This window comes from Choloepus didactylus, chromosome 2 (genome assembly GCF_015220235.1).
Source record: "Choloepus didactylus isolate mChoDid1 chromosome 2, mChoDid1.pri, whole genome shotgun sequence".
Classification (NCBI taxonomy): Eukaryota; Metazoa; Chordata; class Mammalia; order Pilosa; family Megalonychidae; genus Choloepus; species Choloepus didactylus.
Genome location: NC_051308.1, coordinates 197,381,404 through 197,399,093, shown reverse-complemented (window position 1 = coordinate 197,399,093; position 17,690 = coordinate 197,381,404). Strand labels below are relative to the sequence as shown.

At 53.3% G+C, this 17,690-nt stretch overlaps 1 protein-coding gene across 1 annotated transcript; it reads right to left on the bottom strand.

Moving 5' to 3' along the window:
- Window positions 1-1,628: 1,628 nt before the first annotated feature.
- DMRTA2 (DMRT like family A2) lies at window positions 1,629-6,054 on the bottom strand. Its single transcript, XM_037816829.1, has 3 exons — window positions 5,940-6,054; window positions 4,090-4,653; window positions 1,629-2,830 (listed from the first exon to the last, which is right to left on the bottom strand). The coding sequence occupies exons 2-3, from the start codon at window positions 4,643-4,645 to the stop codon at window positions 1,776-1,778; spliced, it is 1,611 nt and encodes a 536-aa protein (XP_037672757.1). The 5' UTR covers window positions 4,646-4,653; window positions 5,940-6,054; the 3' UTR covers window positions 1,629-1,775.
- Window positions 6,055-17,690: the final 11,636 nt, after the last annotated feature.

The window sequence follows — 17,690 nt, the reverse complement described above, 5'->3', positions numbered from 1 at the left end:
GGTTAAAAAAAAAAGATGAGGAGCCCCGTGGCCGGGGACTGCGAGGTCTGGCCCGAATGCGCGTCTCAGGGTCTCTCTCGGATTACACCGCCTGGAGTGAGAGCAGGACTCTCCCCCACCCCCACCCCAAACAACTCCCAGGCGGCAAGTCCTGGCTGGAGAGCGGTCGCAGCTCCAGTGGGTTTCAAACTTCTTGCTGAAGGCAGGAGCGCAGCGTGCGACCCGGACTGCACGCATGTCCGCGCCGCGCGGAGAGCTATAACTGGGCCCGCCAGCCTCGCAGGATCCCCGAAAAAGTTCGATCCGCCGTCTAGGGACCCAGAGCACCCGTAAGGCGAGCCTGCCACAGTCCGCGAGCCTTAGCCGAGGCGTTGGGGGTGGAGGCGGGGTGCAGAGGCGCCGAGTACCCGGTGAGCAGGAGCTCCAGCTTCTGCGGAAGTTCTGAGCCGCAAGCCACTCCGGCCCGGTGGACCCTCCCAGGCGCCACAGGACATTTCCCTGACTTCTCCCGCCCCACCTCCCACTTGACCTCGGTCAAGTTTTGTCCCAGCACAGGAGCTCGAACGGGAAATCAAGACTTTTCAACCCGGTTGCCCGAAGAGCGGCATCCAGGTTTGGCGTTTTTTCTTAGAAAATAACATTTATTTCTAGCTCATGTCTATGCAAAGAAAAGCACAAAGTGAGCCGTTCTCTGCAGCAGCGTTTCCCGCTGCCGGCCCCTTGGCGGGGGCGTTTGGCGAGTCCCAGGAGCCGGGGATGGGCCCGCGAGCGGGCGGTTCTGGCTTAGTCACACCGTCGCTCTGTTTCTGCTTCAGTGCGCTTCTATCTTTACGGTTCCTTAGGGAGGGACCAGCCGCAGGCAAGGGGGGACGGGTGGGCAGGATTTATCCCGAGTTTACAATATATTTAATCTATAAAACCTGTTAAGTACAATGTGCGCGTAGTCTATTTTTTTTTTCCATTTTGTCCTTTTTGCTTGTTTAAAAAAAAAAACTTTTTTTCACGTTAATACCAAGATCACCTACAGATTACAATTAATAACTTAGAATTCCATTTTATAACATTATACACTGGCTTGTATATATATATGTATAGATTATATATAGATTTATACATATATAAAAACTCACACTGCACCAAGGAAATCCATGCTTATCGGCATAAGCAACAAAGAGAGCGACAAATACCGCAACGAAGAAAGTGCACCTTAGAACTTGCTTCCTTTTTTTTTTTTTTACAATTGATATCGATATATATGTGTGTCCCCAAGACTCGACTCAATGCCAAGAGATTTACACATCCTAAATTTATATTTGTTAGAGCAAATCTTTAAAATAAAAAAGAAGGAAGGGGAGGCACAGAAGACAGACTCTGGAACTATCCTGCCATCCATTTGAGAGCGCGGGCGGGAGGGCGGGATGAGCACAGCTAAGGGAGAGGCCAAAGCGTGCGCGGCAGCTGCAACCTCTGGATTCCGTGAATTCCCGGCCTTCTGTGGGGCTGGGGGAGCTTTAAGGAGGGGATTCTCCCTGGCGTACGGGAGTAATGAGAATCCGAGCCGCGCTCACCCTTCAAGAACATCTGCACCCATGGCTGCTCCCCTTTACTCAGCTCTCCCCACCAGCCCTCCAAAACAAAACAAAAACCACCTTGGAGGGGGAGGATTCCAGCCAGGATGCAGAGAGCGCACCCGGTGGGCGACGAGGGGCTGGCGGCCCGCGGGGGCAAGGCTGGGGTCCCTGTTTGGTGGCCGCCCGGTCGCCAGGTCCCTTGCCCTACTGCTTCTCCGGAGTGCCGTTCACCATAGGCCCATACAGGCCACCGCCGTAAGTCGGCTCCTTGTGTACGGCGGCGGCCGCTGCAGAGCGATCGCGCATGAGATCGCTGAAGGCGTAGTCCATCGGCGGCCGGAAGCCGAGCGTGGGCACCAGGCCAGCAGTGGAGTAGGGCGCCATGAAGGCCAGGCCGCGGCTGTGTGCCGCCGCTGCCGAGTAGGCCAGGCGCAGTGGACTGAGGCCGAGGGGCGCGCCCAGCGGGTAGGCGCCCGCGTCGGCGCCGAAGTGACTGGCGTTGGGCTGCAGTGGCGAGAAGGCTGAGCGGCTGCTCAGCGAGCCCAGCGCCCCGGGCGCCATGGCGCCGGCCAGCAAGGGTCTGTGGTGCGGCGGCGCGGCGGGGCCGGCTTGCAGCGGCGCAGGCAAGCCGGGTACCCCCGCGGCGGCAGCAGCGTCGACGCGGCCGGGCCATGCATCATCCGCGGTCGCGGCTGTACCAACCGCTGCCTTATCAGGGGGCGCGGCCGGGCCCAGGCCGGCCACCAGGCCCCCGCGGTGGTGGTTCAGCACCTGCTCGATGGCCTGAACCACGTCGCCGCCGCAGCCCTGCAACACCAGCTCCAGGACGCCGCGCCGGTGGCCAGGGAAGACGCGCGTCAATATGTCCAGCGGCGTCCGCTGCCGTGGACCCGGACCTCCGCCCAGCCCCGGCGCTGGCGCGGCCTCTGCCTCTTCTTTGTCGGCCTCAGAACCGGATTCAGAACCCAGAGGGCTGGCGGAACCCGGGCTGTCTTCGTCGCCGCCGCCGCCGAGGCCAGCGCTGCTCGGGCAGCTGCCACCTGCCTCTTTGGAGGCCCGGGCCAGGGGCGACCCCGAAAAGGACTCGCCGTCGCCGTTTTCCGAGCCCGAGCCCGGCCGCACCTCCGGAGATGACGTCCCGGGACCTGAGTCCGCGCCGTCGGGTGACAAGGGCTTCCCGGGCGGCGGCTGCGGGCTGCCGGGGCGGCCTGCCTGAAGCAGTGTCTTGGGGAACAGGTCAAACTTTTGCAACTTGGCCTCTAGGAGGGGAGAAAAAGGGGTTTAAAGAGCGGTTAGCCGGGAGACGACCGCACCCACAGCCAGCTCTTTGGATACCAGTTTCCTTTCCTTCAGAGCTTCACAAACCTCACTCAAATCCAGTGCCCCCTTTTCCGTTTTTCGCCAGCCTTCCTTCTTCCTGCCTCTCTACGCCTCTTCCTCTTCTCCTGCCCCCTCCCGCCACCCCTGGACCTCTTTCTGTACTCAGAACCCCGAATACCTGTGCCCTTTAAACTCAATGTCCAGGGCTCCCTCAACTCCACCCTTCACTCCTAGCGCCCCCTTCCCAGTCCTGCCCTGATCTGGAGAAGTGGCCAGGCCCAAGGTTCAATCTGGAGCCAACACAACTTCTATCCGTTCCATACGCAGAATAGACTCCACTCCATCCTTGTGATTCCAAAAACCAACCCTGTCCTGGCGCCCTCTGGCCCTGGGAAGCATAGCATTTAAAAGAAGGACCCTTGGACATCTAAAAAGCCCCAAGCCTCTCCGCAGGCAGAAGTAGAGCCCCTATTTCTAATTCACTTTTCCCCAAACTAAGACCTAAGAAGTTCTTCCCTCCTAAGATGAGAGCTGAGAGCCCCCCCCCCCTCAGTGATCCCGTCCCTCACCCAAAAAGTCATAGGAGTCACGAAGGAGAGGGTGGGGAGGGACACGGCGCAGGGAAGGAAGCGGAAAGGGGATCGAGGGAAGCGAGAAAGCGCGTATCCTGAGGAAACCGGGACAAGTGGGGATAGAAGGAAAGAAGGGCATGGCATGCAGTTGTCGGGATTGTGTTTAAAACGCGAGAAAAGGAATCACACGGGAAAAGGAAAGAGGGCGTCTCAGTACCCAGGAAAAATGATGAGGGATGGGGGGCATGGAAGGGGTTGGACGTGGCTGGGGAAGAAGAGGCAGCATGTGCAGGAGCGCAGTTAAAAATATGACGTGCGGGTTTCTGCGCTGGGGAGAAGAGAAATGAGCAGGGAAGCAGAGATCTGTCTGCTTTGGGAGAGGAAAGTGAGAGTAAAAGGCTTACGTTTTGGCCCGCCGTGAAAGAGGAGAAAGTAACACTTCAGAAAGGAGAGAAAGAAGTTTCTGTGTTTATGCCGAAAATCAGGGGCTGGGTGTGCGGTGAACTCAGTAGCAGGGGCGTGTGGAGGAGATTCTACTTTTACTGTTCAGAGGCAAGTCCCCGAGCTGCGCGCCCTGAACCCCGGCCCTGGTCCCTTCTCCTCCCTTCCCTAGCCTCTCCGCTCACCTGCGCCCCCCGCGCCTGCTGCTCCGCCTCCGGACCCCACGGGTGCGCCAGTTCCAGGACCCCCGCCATCGGCGGCGCACATTGAGCCAAAGACCTCATAGGCGGGTCGTGGTGGGATGATGCCGTTGGCGGCGGCCAACGCTAGGCCCTCAGCTGTGCCGTAGAGCAACTGTAGCTCGCGCGCTTCGTTCTCCTCCTGCGCCTGCTGCCTGCGCAGCGCCACCTGCGCCGCCATGACGCGCTGGCGCTCGGCGATGAGCGTGCACTTGGCGCACAGGCAGTCCTTCCAGCGGCAGTAGCGCTTGTGGCCCTTGAGCGCCGACACCACGCCATGGTTACGGCAGCGTGCGCATTTGGGGGTCCGCGGGTACTTCTCTGCGGCCCGCAGTAACAGCGGCGGCGCCCGCAGCAAGCCGCCTGCTACGCTCACCGGCAGCGAGGCGGCCGCCGCTGCCGCCGCTGCCGCCGCCGCCACTGACGCCACGGGAGGACCCGTCGCTGTTGCTGCCGCGGTCGCTGCGCCGGGCACGCTGGGCAGCTCCGAGCGCAGCTCCATGGCCGAACCTGGCGTGGGAGACGATGGGAAGAAGGGAGAGACCGGCGATGAGGAACACGAGGTGCGCTACGCTTAAACTTAGCCAGGAAGAACCCAAGCCTCGAGAGGGAAATTAGGCCGCGGAAGTTTGGCTAGAGGTTGCTAAATTGTGGGAAAGAGGTGCCTTCAGGGCCACCTCGTAAGGCCGAGCTCCCACCTCCCACCCCCACTAGAGCCTTTCTTCTTATATTTGATTTACGCGTTGCGTGTGAGATTTCGTTTTAAACAGTGGTTCCGCTGGAAAAAAAAAAAAAGACAACATTTGCAAGTCACTGGATCAGATGGATGTAATGAGGATTTTAAAAGAAAACGTTATCTCCAAAAGTTTTGCTTAATTGGGGTGAGACGTGAGTAGAGAGAAATGGGAATCAGATTAGAGAGAAAATTTCAACTCAACAGTCGGACTGATGCCAACAGGAAAACATGAAAATCCAGAGCAAAAAGTTCAGTTTGGTGGGAGGGTGAAGAAGAGAGAAATCAAGACGCAGAAATGGGCTGTTTAGGCCCGGGTTTTTGTGTGTGTGTGTGTGTGTGGGGGGTTTGTGGTTGTGTTGGGTGGGAGAAGGAAAACCAGGAGCAGAAAGGATAGCTTTAGGGAAAATAAAACAAATCCAACAATGCAGAGGCAAAGTTAGGCCGGGTGGCCCAGAGACCGGTACAAATGTGGGCGCTAAAAGTTCCGTGTCGCAGGCCTGCAGGGCCGGGGAGAAAAAACAGGTGAGGAACTTAGTTTAGGAGGCACGGGAGAAGAAGGATTAAAAAGAATATTCAACTGAAGAAACTTTCTTTGGATAGGTAAACCCAGCCCAAAGATTAGTTTGAGGAGCAAAGTAGACAGCGAAAACCAGCTGATGTGGGTGTCTGGGACCAAGGGTCCTTGGGGGGGGGGGTGCAGTGAGAGAAAGAGAAAGAAACCCTCAGGCAAAGGTTGGGGGTGGGTAAAACCTGTGGCACCATTTTAAGCCTCGTAGTCTGGAGGAGTAGTAGCGAAGGAAGGCACTGCGGGAGGGGAAGATTAGGTGAGTTTCCATACTTCCTGTTGACCCCTCATACAGCCCTCCACACCCCTCCTGGTTTAGCGACAGAGTCGTGTGACATGCCCTCCCCATCCTCGGGCTCGCGGGACCCCGCAGCAGTGTAGGTTCCCGGGTTGTGGTCTCAGAGTTGGATTCCTGGGACTTCGATGGCCAGCAGGCCGCACCCAAGCAGGGAAGTCGCCTCTGGAATTGGCCATGCGCGGTCGCCGGGGTCCTACCCGCGCCGCAGTCCCAGAAGCCTCAAGCAGGCCCAGCTCCCAGCTTCCGCCCCGGCCTCCTCTGGGTCCCCGGTCCGCGCCAGAAACCAGGACCGAATCCTGGTGTCTCTACCCGAGAATCTCAGTCCACTTCCTATGCGCGCTGCCTCTTTTCTGGTCCCTCTGGCCAGCGGGACTCAGGCCTTTCCAACAGGGGCCGCAGGCGGCGCCAGCTCCCCTGCCCTTTTTGCGACCCTCAACTACCTGCCTCCGGTTCCGGGATCCTCCTCCTCCGAGGGAGCCGCACGCGTCTCCCAGCTCCTCTCGCGACGCTGCCGCTCTTGGCCTCTTCCCCTTAGCCCCCGGCCCCTTCTCTGACCACGTCACCCTCCTTCGGTCACCATGTCCGAACTTCCGGACCCCCTCAGAACGCAGCGCAGTTCAGCCCTCCCTTCGGAAATCGGAGTTGAGGGCCCTCCTGGCGGCCCGCTGGCTGGAAACCGCGACCCGGCCCACGCCGCGCCGCGTCCCCTCGCGGTGCGCGCCTAACGCCGCGCGTAGCCGGGGCCCAGTTGCCGGGCTCTGCCAGACTCTCAATGAGCCGCTCGCCGGCTCTATTGTTGCTCCTTAGGGCTCCATTAGGCAGAATTGGACAACAATGTGGCGCCTGCCATTGGCCAGGGGAGGCAGACAGCGCTCTGATTGGCCGGGCCCGCGCCCGGGGAGCCCCGCATTCTACAGTGTCCGAAAGATTCGAAACTCCAAAAGCTCCACTGCGTGCCTCCTGGAGGGGTGGGGGCGCGCCAGGGAAGGAGTAGAAAAAAGTGGGCGAGGAGGAGCGTTGAAAATATCGTGACAAGTAGTTTCCATGCGCCCGAGAGCGTGTGAATTGCGCCTAATTACCGTGTCCTGTGCGCCTTTCTACATAGACGTGTGTAACCCCTCGGCTTCTGGGGCGCGGGCTCTGCTGCGCGACTGTCACTGGCCGGGGGCGCTTGGCAAGGCCAAGCTTCCCAAGTGGCCTGGCGGCCGGGGGTGGATGGGGGCAGGTGACAATTCAATTACCGCGGTCGAGGTGGGAGAGGGACGCGGGCGCGGGGGTGGGGAGGGGAGGTGTTAATGGCATAAATGCCACGGTGATTTTTCCTTCCTCCGCCCTCCTCTGTTATGGCATGCTCCCTAGTTCGACGTGTTTCGGGTAGTTGTGGGCTGTTGTTTAGTTTTTTTTTTCTCCTGACGCCTTTAAAGCTCGGCTCCTTTATTTTAAAAGTCTTGATACGATAGGCATAACGGAGGGTAAGTGTGTTTTATGAGGATTTTCGTTTTTTAAAGAGGAATCCGGAAAGGAGAAATGAGATTGCGCTTCCTGTCTGCGCCCGCCTAGTCCCCTGCGCTCTGCGCCTTTTCTCTCCCCCGCCCCCCCTCGGTCCCCTGCCTTCCTCTTGCTTTCCTTCCCTCATTTCTCCAGCATCTCAAATTTCTTTTCCGTGTTGGTGGGATTCTTTTTGTCGTTATAAATTAACGTTTGGCTTAATTTTCCTTCTTTCCAAAGAAAGTAAAAAAGTGGTCTCTGTCTCCCCAGACTCTCTTGGACGCAGGACGCGCATCAGTCTGTCGGTCCTTTCCGGCAGGACGCAAGGTCGCCGCGGGCCCCCAGAAGCACTTTAAACTTTCGCCTTACTCTCTTGTCCCGACGTCAGGGCCCTGAGGAACAGCTCGGGCTACTGAGGAGGTAACAGGTTTGGATTTTGTTTCCCTTTTGAATAGCAACATCTGGAATTAATGCCGCGGTCCTCGGGCGTGGTCGCCTTCGGTTTTTATTCTATCTCCGTGCCTTTTCTCTGTCTCTCTCTCTCCTAATGTTCTCTCACTCTCATTTTTATTCTCTACACTTCTCTTTCTCCTTCAGAGTAAAGAAAATTCGTTAAGTTAATGAGAAAACAAGTAAGCTTTCGCGTTGTTCTCCCCTACTTCTGATCGTGCGTTTCCGCGTTTCTCTTTTTGAACCTCAAGGACTCCCGGGTCCCGCCTTCCCTGCCCCCGGCGCAGACCTGCTGGGCGCGCAGACAGGCCGATGCGCCGCGGCCTCGGGACGCAGCCACTCCCTACTGGCACGGCTTCTGAGCCCTGCCGTGCCAGCCCAGCCGCCTTTGACGCCTGAGGCTGGAGACTGGGGAAAAAGGCGCGACCGGCAGGGCCCCACTGCAGACCGCGGAACCTCGCCCCGGGGGAAAACCATGGCATGTTCCCTTAGAAGAAGTCAACTCGGGGGAATAGCGTGGAGGGCAGGGTGATTTGCCAAAGAGCCGAGCCAAGGGCTTCCAGAAAGTTGACCAGGCCTAGGGAGCGAGTGCTCTCCAACACGGACAGAATCTGTGACAGCGGTAGAAACTGGGTGGCTCGCTCCCAGCAAATTCCACTGGCTGGAGCTCGAGAACGAGTTTGGGGAGAAAACGGGGTCAGCTCCCTCGAGGGTCTCCCACGTGGAGTGAGAATAAGGGTATGCATGGGTGATACATCTTCCAAGAGTGCAGGATCCACACCCCACTCTCCAACACCTGGAATTAAGCGGCCAAGAAATCTACGCGATCCCTGGCGGGGGAGGGGCACCGACCGAGGCCTGATCCAGTGCCGGGGCCGCCCGGTACCTAAAGCGCCCTTGGACAGAATTTTCGAGAAATAATTTTAAAACCAAAACGAAATAAACTCTAGAAATCCGCCAAGTTTTCGGGGAGGGGGCGATGGTCCAGGTCCTTCTTCGCGCTTGGGGCCAGGCCACCGTGAGGGCCCACCACGGTCCCGGTGAATCAGGAGTCAGAGAACAGCCAAAAGGACTCAAGGTGTCGGAGCTCTAACTCTGGCGAGGAAGGACCTACTTTTTTAGGGTGTGGCGTAGGAATATGGTGCATGCACCTTGCAACCTAGCCGAACCAGAGGGAATCTGCCCACCCTAGTGCAGGCCCCTCTCTTTTCTCTAGCTTCTTTTTTCCTCGCGTTCACAGCCCCCACAGGACCCAGATCCACAACCTTTTCTCCCAGCCCTTGAAGGGTAGGGTGCTCATGTGAGTGAATGTATAATGGTGTAACCGTTTTGGGCCGATGTCCACGCATCCACAACTCCGCAGGGCAAGAATCCGCTGCCCGACTTCCCTGGCCGCTCTGAGGCTAGTCCCTCCTGATTTGGAATGCAGTCGGAAGGGGTGAGGATGGGAGGGGGATGCCCGGCCAAGTCGCCAGCAGTGGGAAGAGCATGCCCAGGGTGAGGCAGCAGGGGCTCGGGGACACCCCCGCACCTGCGTGTAGATTCTTCATGCCTGGACAGCCCCCCATTCGCGTGATATCTCTGTAGAAGTTTTGGACACCGCCTCACCCCCCGCATACAGTGACCGCCCACGGGACGCACTCATCTCTGATGCTGCCCTCCCACCCAAGTAGACCCCTCCAGAAACCCCGATTGACTTCACAGAACTCTCTTAACCGTGTTCTCACGCTGGCACATCCACTTGGTGCGTGATCTCACACCAGAGCTCACAGACTCCCACCTCAATAACCTCACACCCAGACAGCACATCCTCACGCACGCGTGTCTTGCGCTCCTCGGTGGAGCTCCAGCCCTCCGTCCACCCCAGGGCCCTACAGGCGGCTGGACCCTGGGCAAAGAAAGTCTCAGGCTTCTTGGGTAGATGAGGCGGCTGAGGGTAGTAGGCCGGTTTTTACATAGTCCCACATACCTACACACTCACATACTTCCTCTTAGAGCAGAATCATCTGCTGAGGCCTCTGTTATTCCGGGGGCTGAGAGCCCAGGGTGAGCGCTCCCAGCTAAGAAAACCCATTCTCACCGACTTACCCGACCAACCCCACCGCCCACGCCTTTGCCCTGGCAATGGTGGGGTCCAAAGAGTGGCCCTGGTGGGCACCCGTGGTGAGGCTCGGGTCGGGGGCGAGGAGGGGGCGGAAGGTGCTGCGTGGGGGCAAAGGTGAAGATTCGGTGGCGCTGAGTAGGAGCAGGACGGGGGGCGCTGATGGGGGACCCAGGAGGCGTTGACTTTTGCGCTGTTTGCCCGCGGCCTCGGAGCAAGCAGACGCCATCTGTTTGCCGGCTGCGGCACGTCGCGTTTAATTACCCTCCCGGCAGCCTAATAGAGATGATATTAAACTAAATCTTTCTGACATTAAAAGTAATTATCCCCAAACCGGTGACTCTGGGATGGAATCGTCCCCTCCCGCCCTCGCCCCTCCCCCGGCCGCGCCGGATTCCGTTAGTTTGGCTGAAACTTTTCACCAGGGAAGGGGGCGCAAAGAAAATCGGAGTCTTTCGAGGGAAGGAGTCCGCGGGCCGCCGCCTTCACGCGGTTTCCGGCACAACCACAGAGGCTCCTGGACGCGCTAAAACGCGCGTGGACACCGGACACACACACATGGACCACGTGCACACAGACATAATGACAATGTTTTCCTCCAGATCCACGCAGGAACTACGCTTATTAAGATCCTGAGCGGCTCGCAACCCGGGGTGAATATGGATTTGCTGTCCCCGCCCCCACAAAAAACGGCCCTTTCCGTAGTCAAAGCCATAGACCCTGCCTAGGCCAGGGCCATGGTCAGAACCAGAGACCCGGGTACAATATCGGAGCCAGAGAGAACCTCTCCCATCGTGGCGCTTGGTTTCTCCAGCGCTCATCCTGTGAGCGGCCCTGCGCCTCGCGCTTGCCTCACAGTGTCTTGCTTAACTCGCAACCCCCTCTGCGAGGCAGGGCCTATTATCTCACTTTACAGGTGAGAAAACTGAGACTCAGAAAGGTGAAGTGACTTGTGTCACATTTCACAATCAGTACGGGACAGAGCCAGAATTCGAACCCACGAATACCAGACTTCGGTCCCTACCCAACGCAGATGTTCTTCTGCAGGGTTCCAGGCCCGGGCTCTGGGTGGGCAAAGGGGAATGGTTTCGGGCCCGAGGCCCCCCTTCGAAACCACCCGGAACCCGCGGGTGCTCAGCCTCTCCCGGCCCGGGAGCCAAGTAAAGGCCGGGGAGCGAGGGCGCCGGCGCTGAGACCGTGATCCAAGCCGCGAGCGCAGAGCCCCAGCGGCCGCAGCAGCCTTTGGATCCCAACTCCGCGCCTGCAGGACTCGCGCAGGGGAGCGGTCGCCTAGTGTCGCCGGGCTTCCTATCTAAATAACATTCTAGTCGGACGTAGCTGAGCCTGGGACAAATGCGCCGGGAGTGTTCATCGCCCAACAATTTTCTTCCAATTATTGAACGCCTACGGTGTACCGCTACTCTGCTCAGCGCTTGGTGTGTGCTGTCGCGCTTGGTACACAATCCTTGGGGAGGTGTGACGTCCATTTTCCTTGAGCCTTAGTGCGGCTGAGCGCGAGGAGGATGGGAACCCAGAACCGACTCCCAGTCTTTTCCTCCTCACCTTCTGTTCTGGGGCTGGGGGTAGGACCAGACCTAGGGGCTTCCGGTCGGTTGATTCCAGTCACTTCAGTGACCATTTTCGGAAACTCGAGGGATAGGGCATTCAGTCATGTAAGAGCATTTATTGAGCACCTACTATGTGCCAGGCCCTGAGGTCTGGTCACCCATCAATAGTGATGGGCCCTTGAGGATCTCATTGGTCAACTGGGGACAGAGCCACCCACCACTAACCTCGCAGTGAGCACAGAACTGCTGTGGGACATGAGGGAAGGATGGTCAGGGGAGCGTTCCTGAAGGCAGGGGCAGCTGATGTGAGAGATTCGGTTTCCCAAATGGAAACGCTGTTATTGTTCTCCTAAAATATCTTATTATAAAATATTCTTGGCAATTCAGCAAAACATATTTGAAATATATTTTCTAAACTTTTGTCTTTGCACACACGTTTACAGAAATACTTTTTTGTTACTTTGCTTACAAATGTGATGACATCTCTTCATATTAATATAGATCTACATGAACTTTTAAGAAGATTTCTTAATATCCCTTAATGCCAATGTGTTCTATTTAGCCAATTCCCTGTTAATAGGTATTTAGTTTGTTTCCAGTTTTGGCTATAATAAGCATTGTTGCAATGAACATTCTGAATTTGCCTAATTATTTCTTCAGGGTAATTCTTAGAAAACAAGTTTGCTTTGTCAGAGGCTTTTTTTTTTTTTTCTTTTTTTAAGGCTTTTGATAGCTACCAGTCAAATACTGCTCAGGAAAGGTTGCCCTGATGAACACTCGTCTTGTTGATCTTTTAAATCTTTGTCAACTTGAGCAGGAAAAAACAGTATCTCTTTGCCATGGTATTTTGCATTTCCTTCATTTTCCCCAATGTGTTGGTCACTTGTGGGTTATTTTATTATTATTATTATTATCCATGCTTATTTTTATTCTTTGCTTATTTTTTTTAATCACAGAGCTTCTTCTTTCCTTAGTTTATTATAGCTGTTTATATATTAAAGACAGGAGCATACTTTTATTCACAACATATGCTGCATTTTCATTCATCTTTTGACCGTTTATCCTGTTTTGTTATTATTATAATGAAGAAAAAATCTAATGTAGCTAAATCTGTCCATTTTTTCTATATATTTATATTTCTATATAGGTCTATATATTTCTATACAGATTCTATACAATATCATAGTTAACAAGGATTTTCCAAATCCAACCTTCTAAAAGCATTCACTTATATATTAGTACTTTTTCATTATTTACATTTTATACCTTTAGTTCATTTGAAATTAATGTTGATGGAATGTGTGAAGTAGATTTGTATCTTAATTTTCCCTAAATGGTTAGCTAGTTATCACAGCACTATTTAATGAAGCACCTTTTCCCCATTGACATGACATACCACCTTTACCATGCACTAAATTTTCGGATGGCCTTAGGTTGGTTTCAGTATTTCCTTTTTTTTTCCCCAGAGAGCTGTTTACTCCTACACCAGCCTCACTTTTTTAAAAAAATTCAGTTTTATTGAGATATAGCACATACTGTACAATCATCCATGGTATTCAATCAACTGTTCACAGTACCATCATATAGTAGTGCATTCATCGTCCCAATCAATTTTTGAACATTTTCCTTCCAAAACTAAAAAGGGATATCTATATAGCACATAAGAATGCCCTCCAGAGTGATCTCTCTACTCCATTTGAAGTCTCTCAGCCACTGTAACTTCATCAACCTCACTTTTAATTATTGTAGCTCTGCAATAGTTGAGAGGGCAAGTCCTCCTTCTGATTTCCTGATTCTTCTTTTTCAAAATTCTCCAGGCTATTTCCAAAATAAAGTCTTTTGAATAAATATTTTAGAATTTTTAAGCGACTTCCAAGAAGGAAGTCAAAGAAAAAAAAACCCTTTGGAAATTTGATTGGCATTTAACTATCTTTAAAAATCAATTTGAGGGAGATAATGCATCTTCACAATATGGAATATTTCCATCTAGTGTGACTTTCATTTATTCCCGATTTTGTGTCCCTTGGTGGATGTCGTTTTCTTCCTATAGTTCTGTTACTAGGAATAGGTAGCATATACCTTGATATATTATGTGGCTACTACGTGAATGGAATCTTTTCTCCCATTGCAACCTCTTACTGGTTGCGGAAGGAGCATAAGAAAGTTACTCTTTCTAGTACATTTATCTTGGAACCGGCCTTCTTTCCGAGCTCACTCCTACCCCATTTTTAATTAGTTCTCACAATTTTCCGGAGGTGAACTTGGAAGAACCCGGGAATTGACCAAGCCCAGGGAAGGGAGGGAGGAGGCGCCTATTCAGTACAGAGGAAACGGTGGATATAAAGGTCCAAGCGATTTGCTGGTCTTCCCATGGCCTTGGGAATGGCACGTGACCCCGAGGTGGACTTCTTTGGACTTTCCTTCTCCTTGTCTCCATCTCCCGAGAAGACCTCTGAAAACGGCGGTTCCAGAAAACAGCCCCAGGGCGGACGCACCACGCAGACTTAAGATCTCCGCAGCGCTGTGTGACTGCTAGTGAGTCGCTAGCTCTCTCTGGGCACGGCAGCCGCGGAGTCAGATTTCCTGGGGGAACTACAGCAGCCGGGCCATGTCATTTGGGGCTCAGTAGGGCTCGCTCACCTCATTAAGTCTGGGCTCCTGGGCCGGATCAGCCTGGGTTTGAATCGTGGTCCCTCCTCGGAAGTGCGGAGAGGGACAATGGGCCGTCGCACCCCAGGGTTGCTGAACAGAATGAGAAACACGAAGGTTGGGGCTGGAAGGGAGAAGGCTAATCGACCTTCGCAGGCCACACACACACTCAAAGTTGGCGTTTTTTCCTCAGATAATGAGTTCTCCGACTCCGACTTCTTCCACCCGCGGACTCCTCCTTCCCCTCTCCCCACCCATTTCCCCGCTGGGACAGGCAGTTTCCTTCCAGGCTGCCTGTGGATGGGCGGGTGAGTTCCCGGTTGCAGGAATGGCTCAGGGCAGGTCTAGCCCATTCTTCTCCAATTTGGAGCCCAGTGCTAGTTGGCCCTGAGCCCTTGTGTTGACCCTCTTTCCTAGTGGGGGTGGAGGTGGGGGAGCTGATCCACAAGTAGGCTTCCTGCCCCAATGGTGGGTTCAGCCTCTGGGTTTGAGGATGCCGTGATGCACAGGCCCTCTTTGCAGCCATGTAGCCATGCATCTTCATTTCCAATTCATATCAGAGGAAATTGAGGCACAGAGAGGAAGTGACTTTCCCAGGGTCATACAGCTAGTGGGGGAAGGGGTGAGAACTGTTCTTTCCATCTCAGAGAAAAAAGTGAGACAAGATGGAGTTGAGGCCACATTCCCCACCCCCAGTTCCCCAAGCTGGCTGCTGGGGTGAAGGCAGGAGAGGTGGAGGAAGCCCCTATTTGGGGGCTTTTTCACTCCATTTCTGTGTGCCCAAAGCCCCAGCTTCCTCCCCCAGGGCTGACCACACTATGTTCTGTCAGTCAAGTGTCTGACACCCACCCCCCCCCCCCCCAGGTGTCCTCAGCACCTCTGGTCACAGGGCCTGGGCTGACCAGAGCTGCCAATGTGGGAGCAGATCTGGGCCGGTGTCCTTCCTTTGTCAAATCTCCTCTTCTGTAAGCTGGGGGTGAAAATAACACTCTCCTGGGGTCATTGTGAGGATTCAATAACACAATTTATGTAGTCCTTAATACTCAAGAATATTGAGTATTACTATTTATTAGATAGCTGCTGAATGAATGAATCACTGTCCTTGCCTTTGCTTCAAAGAGAACAGAACAGTTGTTTCCTTTGCAGCATCTTTTGGCTACCATCAGAAGGAAGACCGGGAGGAGTGGACAGCTGGCAACATGAGTTGCCTCCCCAGGTGATCTGCTCCTGAACTCTCATCTGAAAAATCCCTCCAGAACCAGCACCTTCTGGCAGAGGTGCTTACCGTCCCATAGAGACTCTAGACCATCTACCTCTCCCCGTCACCTCTTTCATTCTACCTACCACTTTCTCCAGGGTCTCCGTTAGCCACAATGGTGGAAATGTTTGCCTACAAATCCCAAAGCCATACTCTACCACAGGGGCCACAGACCCCAGCTCTTGACTTCGGGAAGTCCTAGTTGGACTGAGAACAAACAGAGCCAGGGAGGCCCCAAATAATGGGGTCTCTGAGAAGAGACAGGTGGGAGGTGCTTCCCAGAGGCTTGGGGAGACTGCACTTCTCCTTTCTTAGTCACTGCAGTGTCCCAGTTTCTGGCTTTAGGTATTGTTACCCATTTTACAGATGGGAAAATTGAAGCTCAGAGATGCTTCAATGAGAAGTCAATCACTAATCAGTGGTAGGGTTGGGACTCAAACCCAGGCCATACAATTCGAAAGTCTGCTCATTCCACTACACCCTCCTGCATCTAGCATGCGTTGATAATAAAAGGAGTAATTCTGTACCTTTGTATATATTTTAAAAAATAGTCGATACTTATGTAGTACCGACTATGTGATCTCTTATGTACTAACTTAGGGTGATATTATTCTTTTCCCAAAGAAGGCTCAGAGAGGTCAAGTAACTTGTCCAGGGCCACATAGGTAGTAAGTGGTGGAACCTGGACACAATCCCAGGCAATCCAGCTCCAGAGAGAAATTCTTAACCGAATACATTTCTTATTTAGTAATTTTATTTGTGGATTCCAGAGGTTTTTCTTAGTATAAAAGAGCCCTTCCAATTTGGCTTTATCCTGACAGTGACTTCCGTGCCTTATCTTTTTTCATTCCCTACCTCCTATCCTGCCCCCTCCACATTTACCCTATGCTTGTATGACACCAAATTTTTCTCTTCCCAAACTGCCTATACTTTCACTTTCTATGCCTTTGCACATGCTGTTCTCTCTGCTTGAAATACCTTCCTCCATCTGTCTGCCTAATCAATACCTATTTTTTCAGGATCACGCTAAGTCATACTGAGTTAAAAAAAAGTAAAGTGTAGAACAGGATGTAAATATATCTATTAAGGGTGGGGAGACATATGGTGACTATTATGTTGTTCTATCTTACTAATATCTACATTATATTTATAAGGAAAACTTTGCAATATGACACCCAGGACCAGATTAGTATATGTGATTGTGCCTGGAAGGTGCCTGGTACTGGTGCTGCCCAGCTTCTCTTTGAAAGGCATTTATTGCTACTTTGGAGACCAGCAAAGGAAACTCAGGTTAAGTGACTTGCTCAGGGTCACACAGCTAGAAAATGGTGCAGCCTTTAGTCAAATAGTTCTTATGCCAGAGAACTTGTTCTCTCCTCTATACTATGGCCTCCCACAGTATGCAGAAAGCTCATAAAATCCACCCATTTTCTATATGAAGAAACACAGTGTGTAATAGTGGTTCAAGGCATGCCAGAATGAGAGGGCTTGGGCAAATCACTTCCCTGCTCTGGGCCTCAATTTCTTCATCTATAGAATGAGGAAACATAGACCTGCTGAATTTGGAAATACTTTGAAATGACCAAGGGTCTGTGCAGATCCGGGTAGGAAAATTATGATTCATCTGTGGGATGCTTAGTCTATTTCCAGATGTGGCATCCATCTCTGGACTTAAGTTCCTCACTGCCCACCTGGTTCTCTTACATGTGCTTCCACCACACTCCAAAAACACTGGGAGAAAAGTTTCAGTGAGACTCTCCTGGTAGCAACTCCTCAGAAAAGCCTTATGCAAATGTTACCAGTGTGTGTCTGAGTTAGGCAGATAACATTTTCCGGGGCCTGGAGGCCTGAGCCCAGAGGGGCGGGCTCCATTCTGATCCTGTAGGATGCCTGCTTTTTCCAACTCTGGGATGCCAGGATTGGCAGTCTGCCAGGCCAGGCCCATTTTCAGAGTGAATGCTGGCCAAGCTCCTGGATGGGGTTTACCTTTCCCCAGAAGCCTTTCTGGCCACCTGGACTGGGGGCTTCTTCTGGGTTCTACAGCTCCTGGAACTCCTCTAGCTCTGACCTGTCATTGCTGGCTCCCACCTCACCCCAGCCTGGGAGCTCTGGTTCAAGGGCAGGGGCTGAGATTCCAGTGGTTAACAAAAGACCTAAGTGATGAATGGAGGACTCAAAACTGACCTGATCTCTACAGGTCTGGTCTGCTTAAAATGCATGGTGGAAAAAAATAATTTGCTTTGGAGCTAGACAGACCCAAGTGTGGGTCATGAGTAAGTTACATAGTAGCTATGTGACCGTGGGCAAATGGCTTGACCTCTCTGATCCTCAGTTTATCAATGTATGAAATAGGGATAGTATGTCCCACCTCACAGGATAGTTTTTTAGTTCATTCATTGACATAACATTTACTGTCTGCTCTATGCCAGGTCCC

Bases quoted from the DNA above. Each gene is read 5' to 3' on its own strand.
- DMRTA2 (XM_037816829.1), bottom strand. From the start codon at position 4,645: ATGGAGCTGCGCTCGGAGCTGCCCAGCGTGCCCGGCGCAGCGACCGCG. The intron at 2,831-4,089 runs GTGAGCGGAGAG...CTCCCCTCCTAG, and splicing joins AGCAGGCGCGGGGGGCGCAG to AGGCCAAGTTGCAAAAGTTT.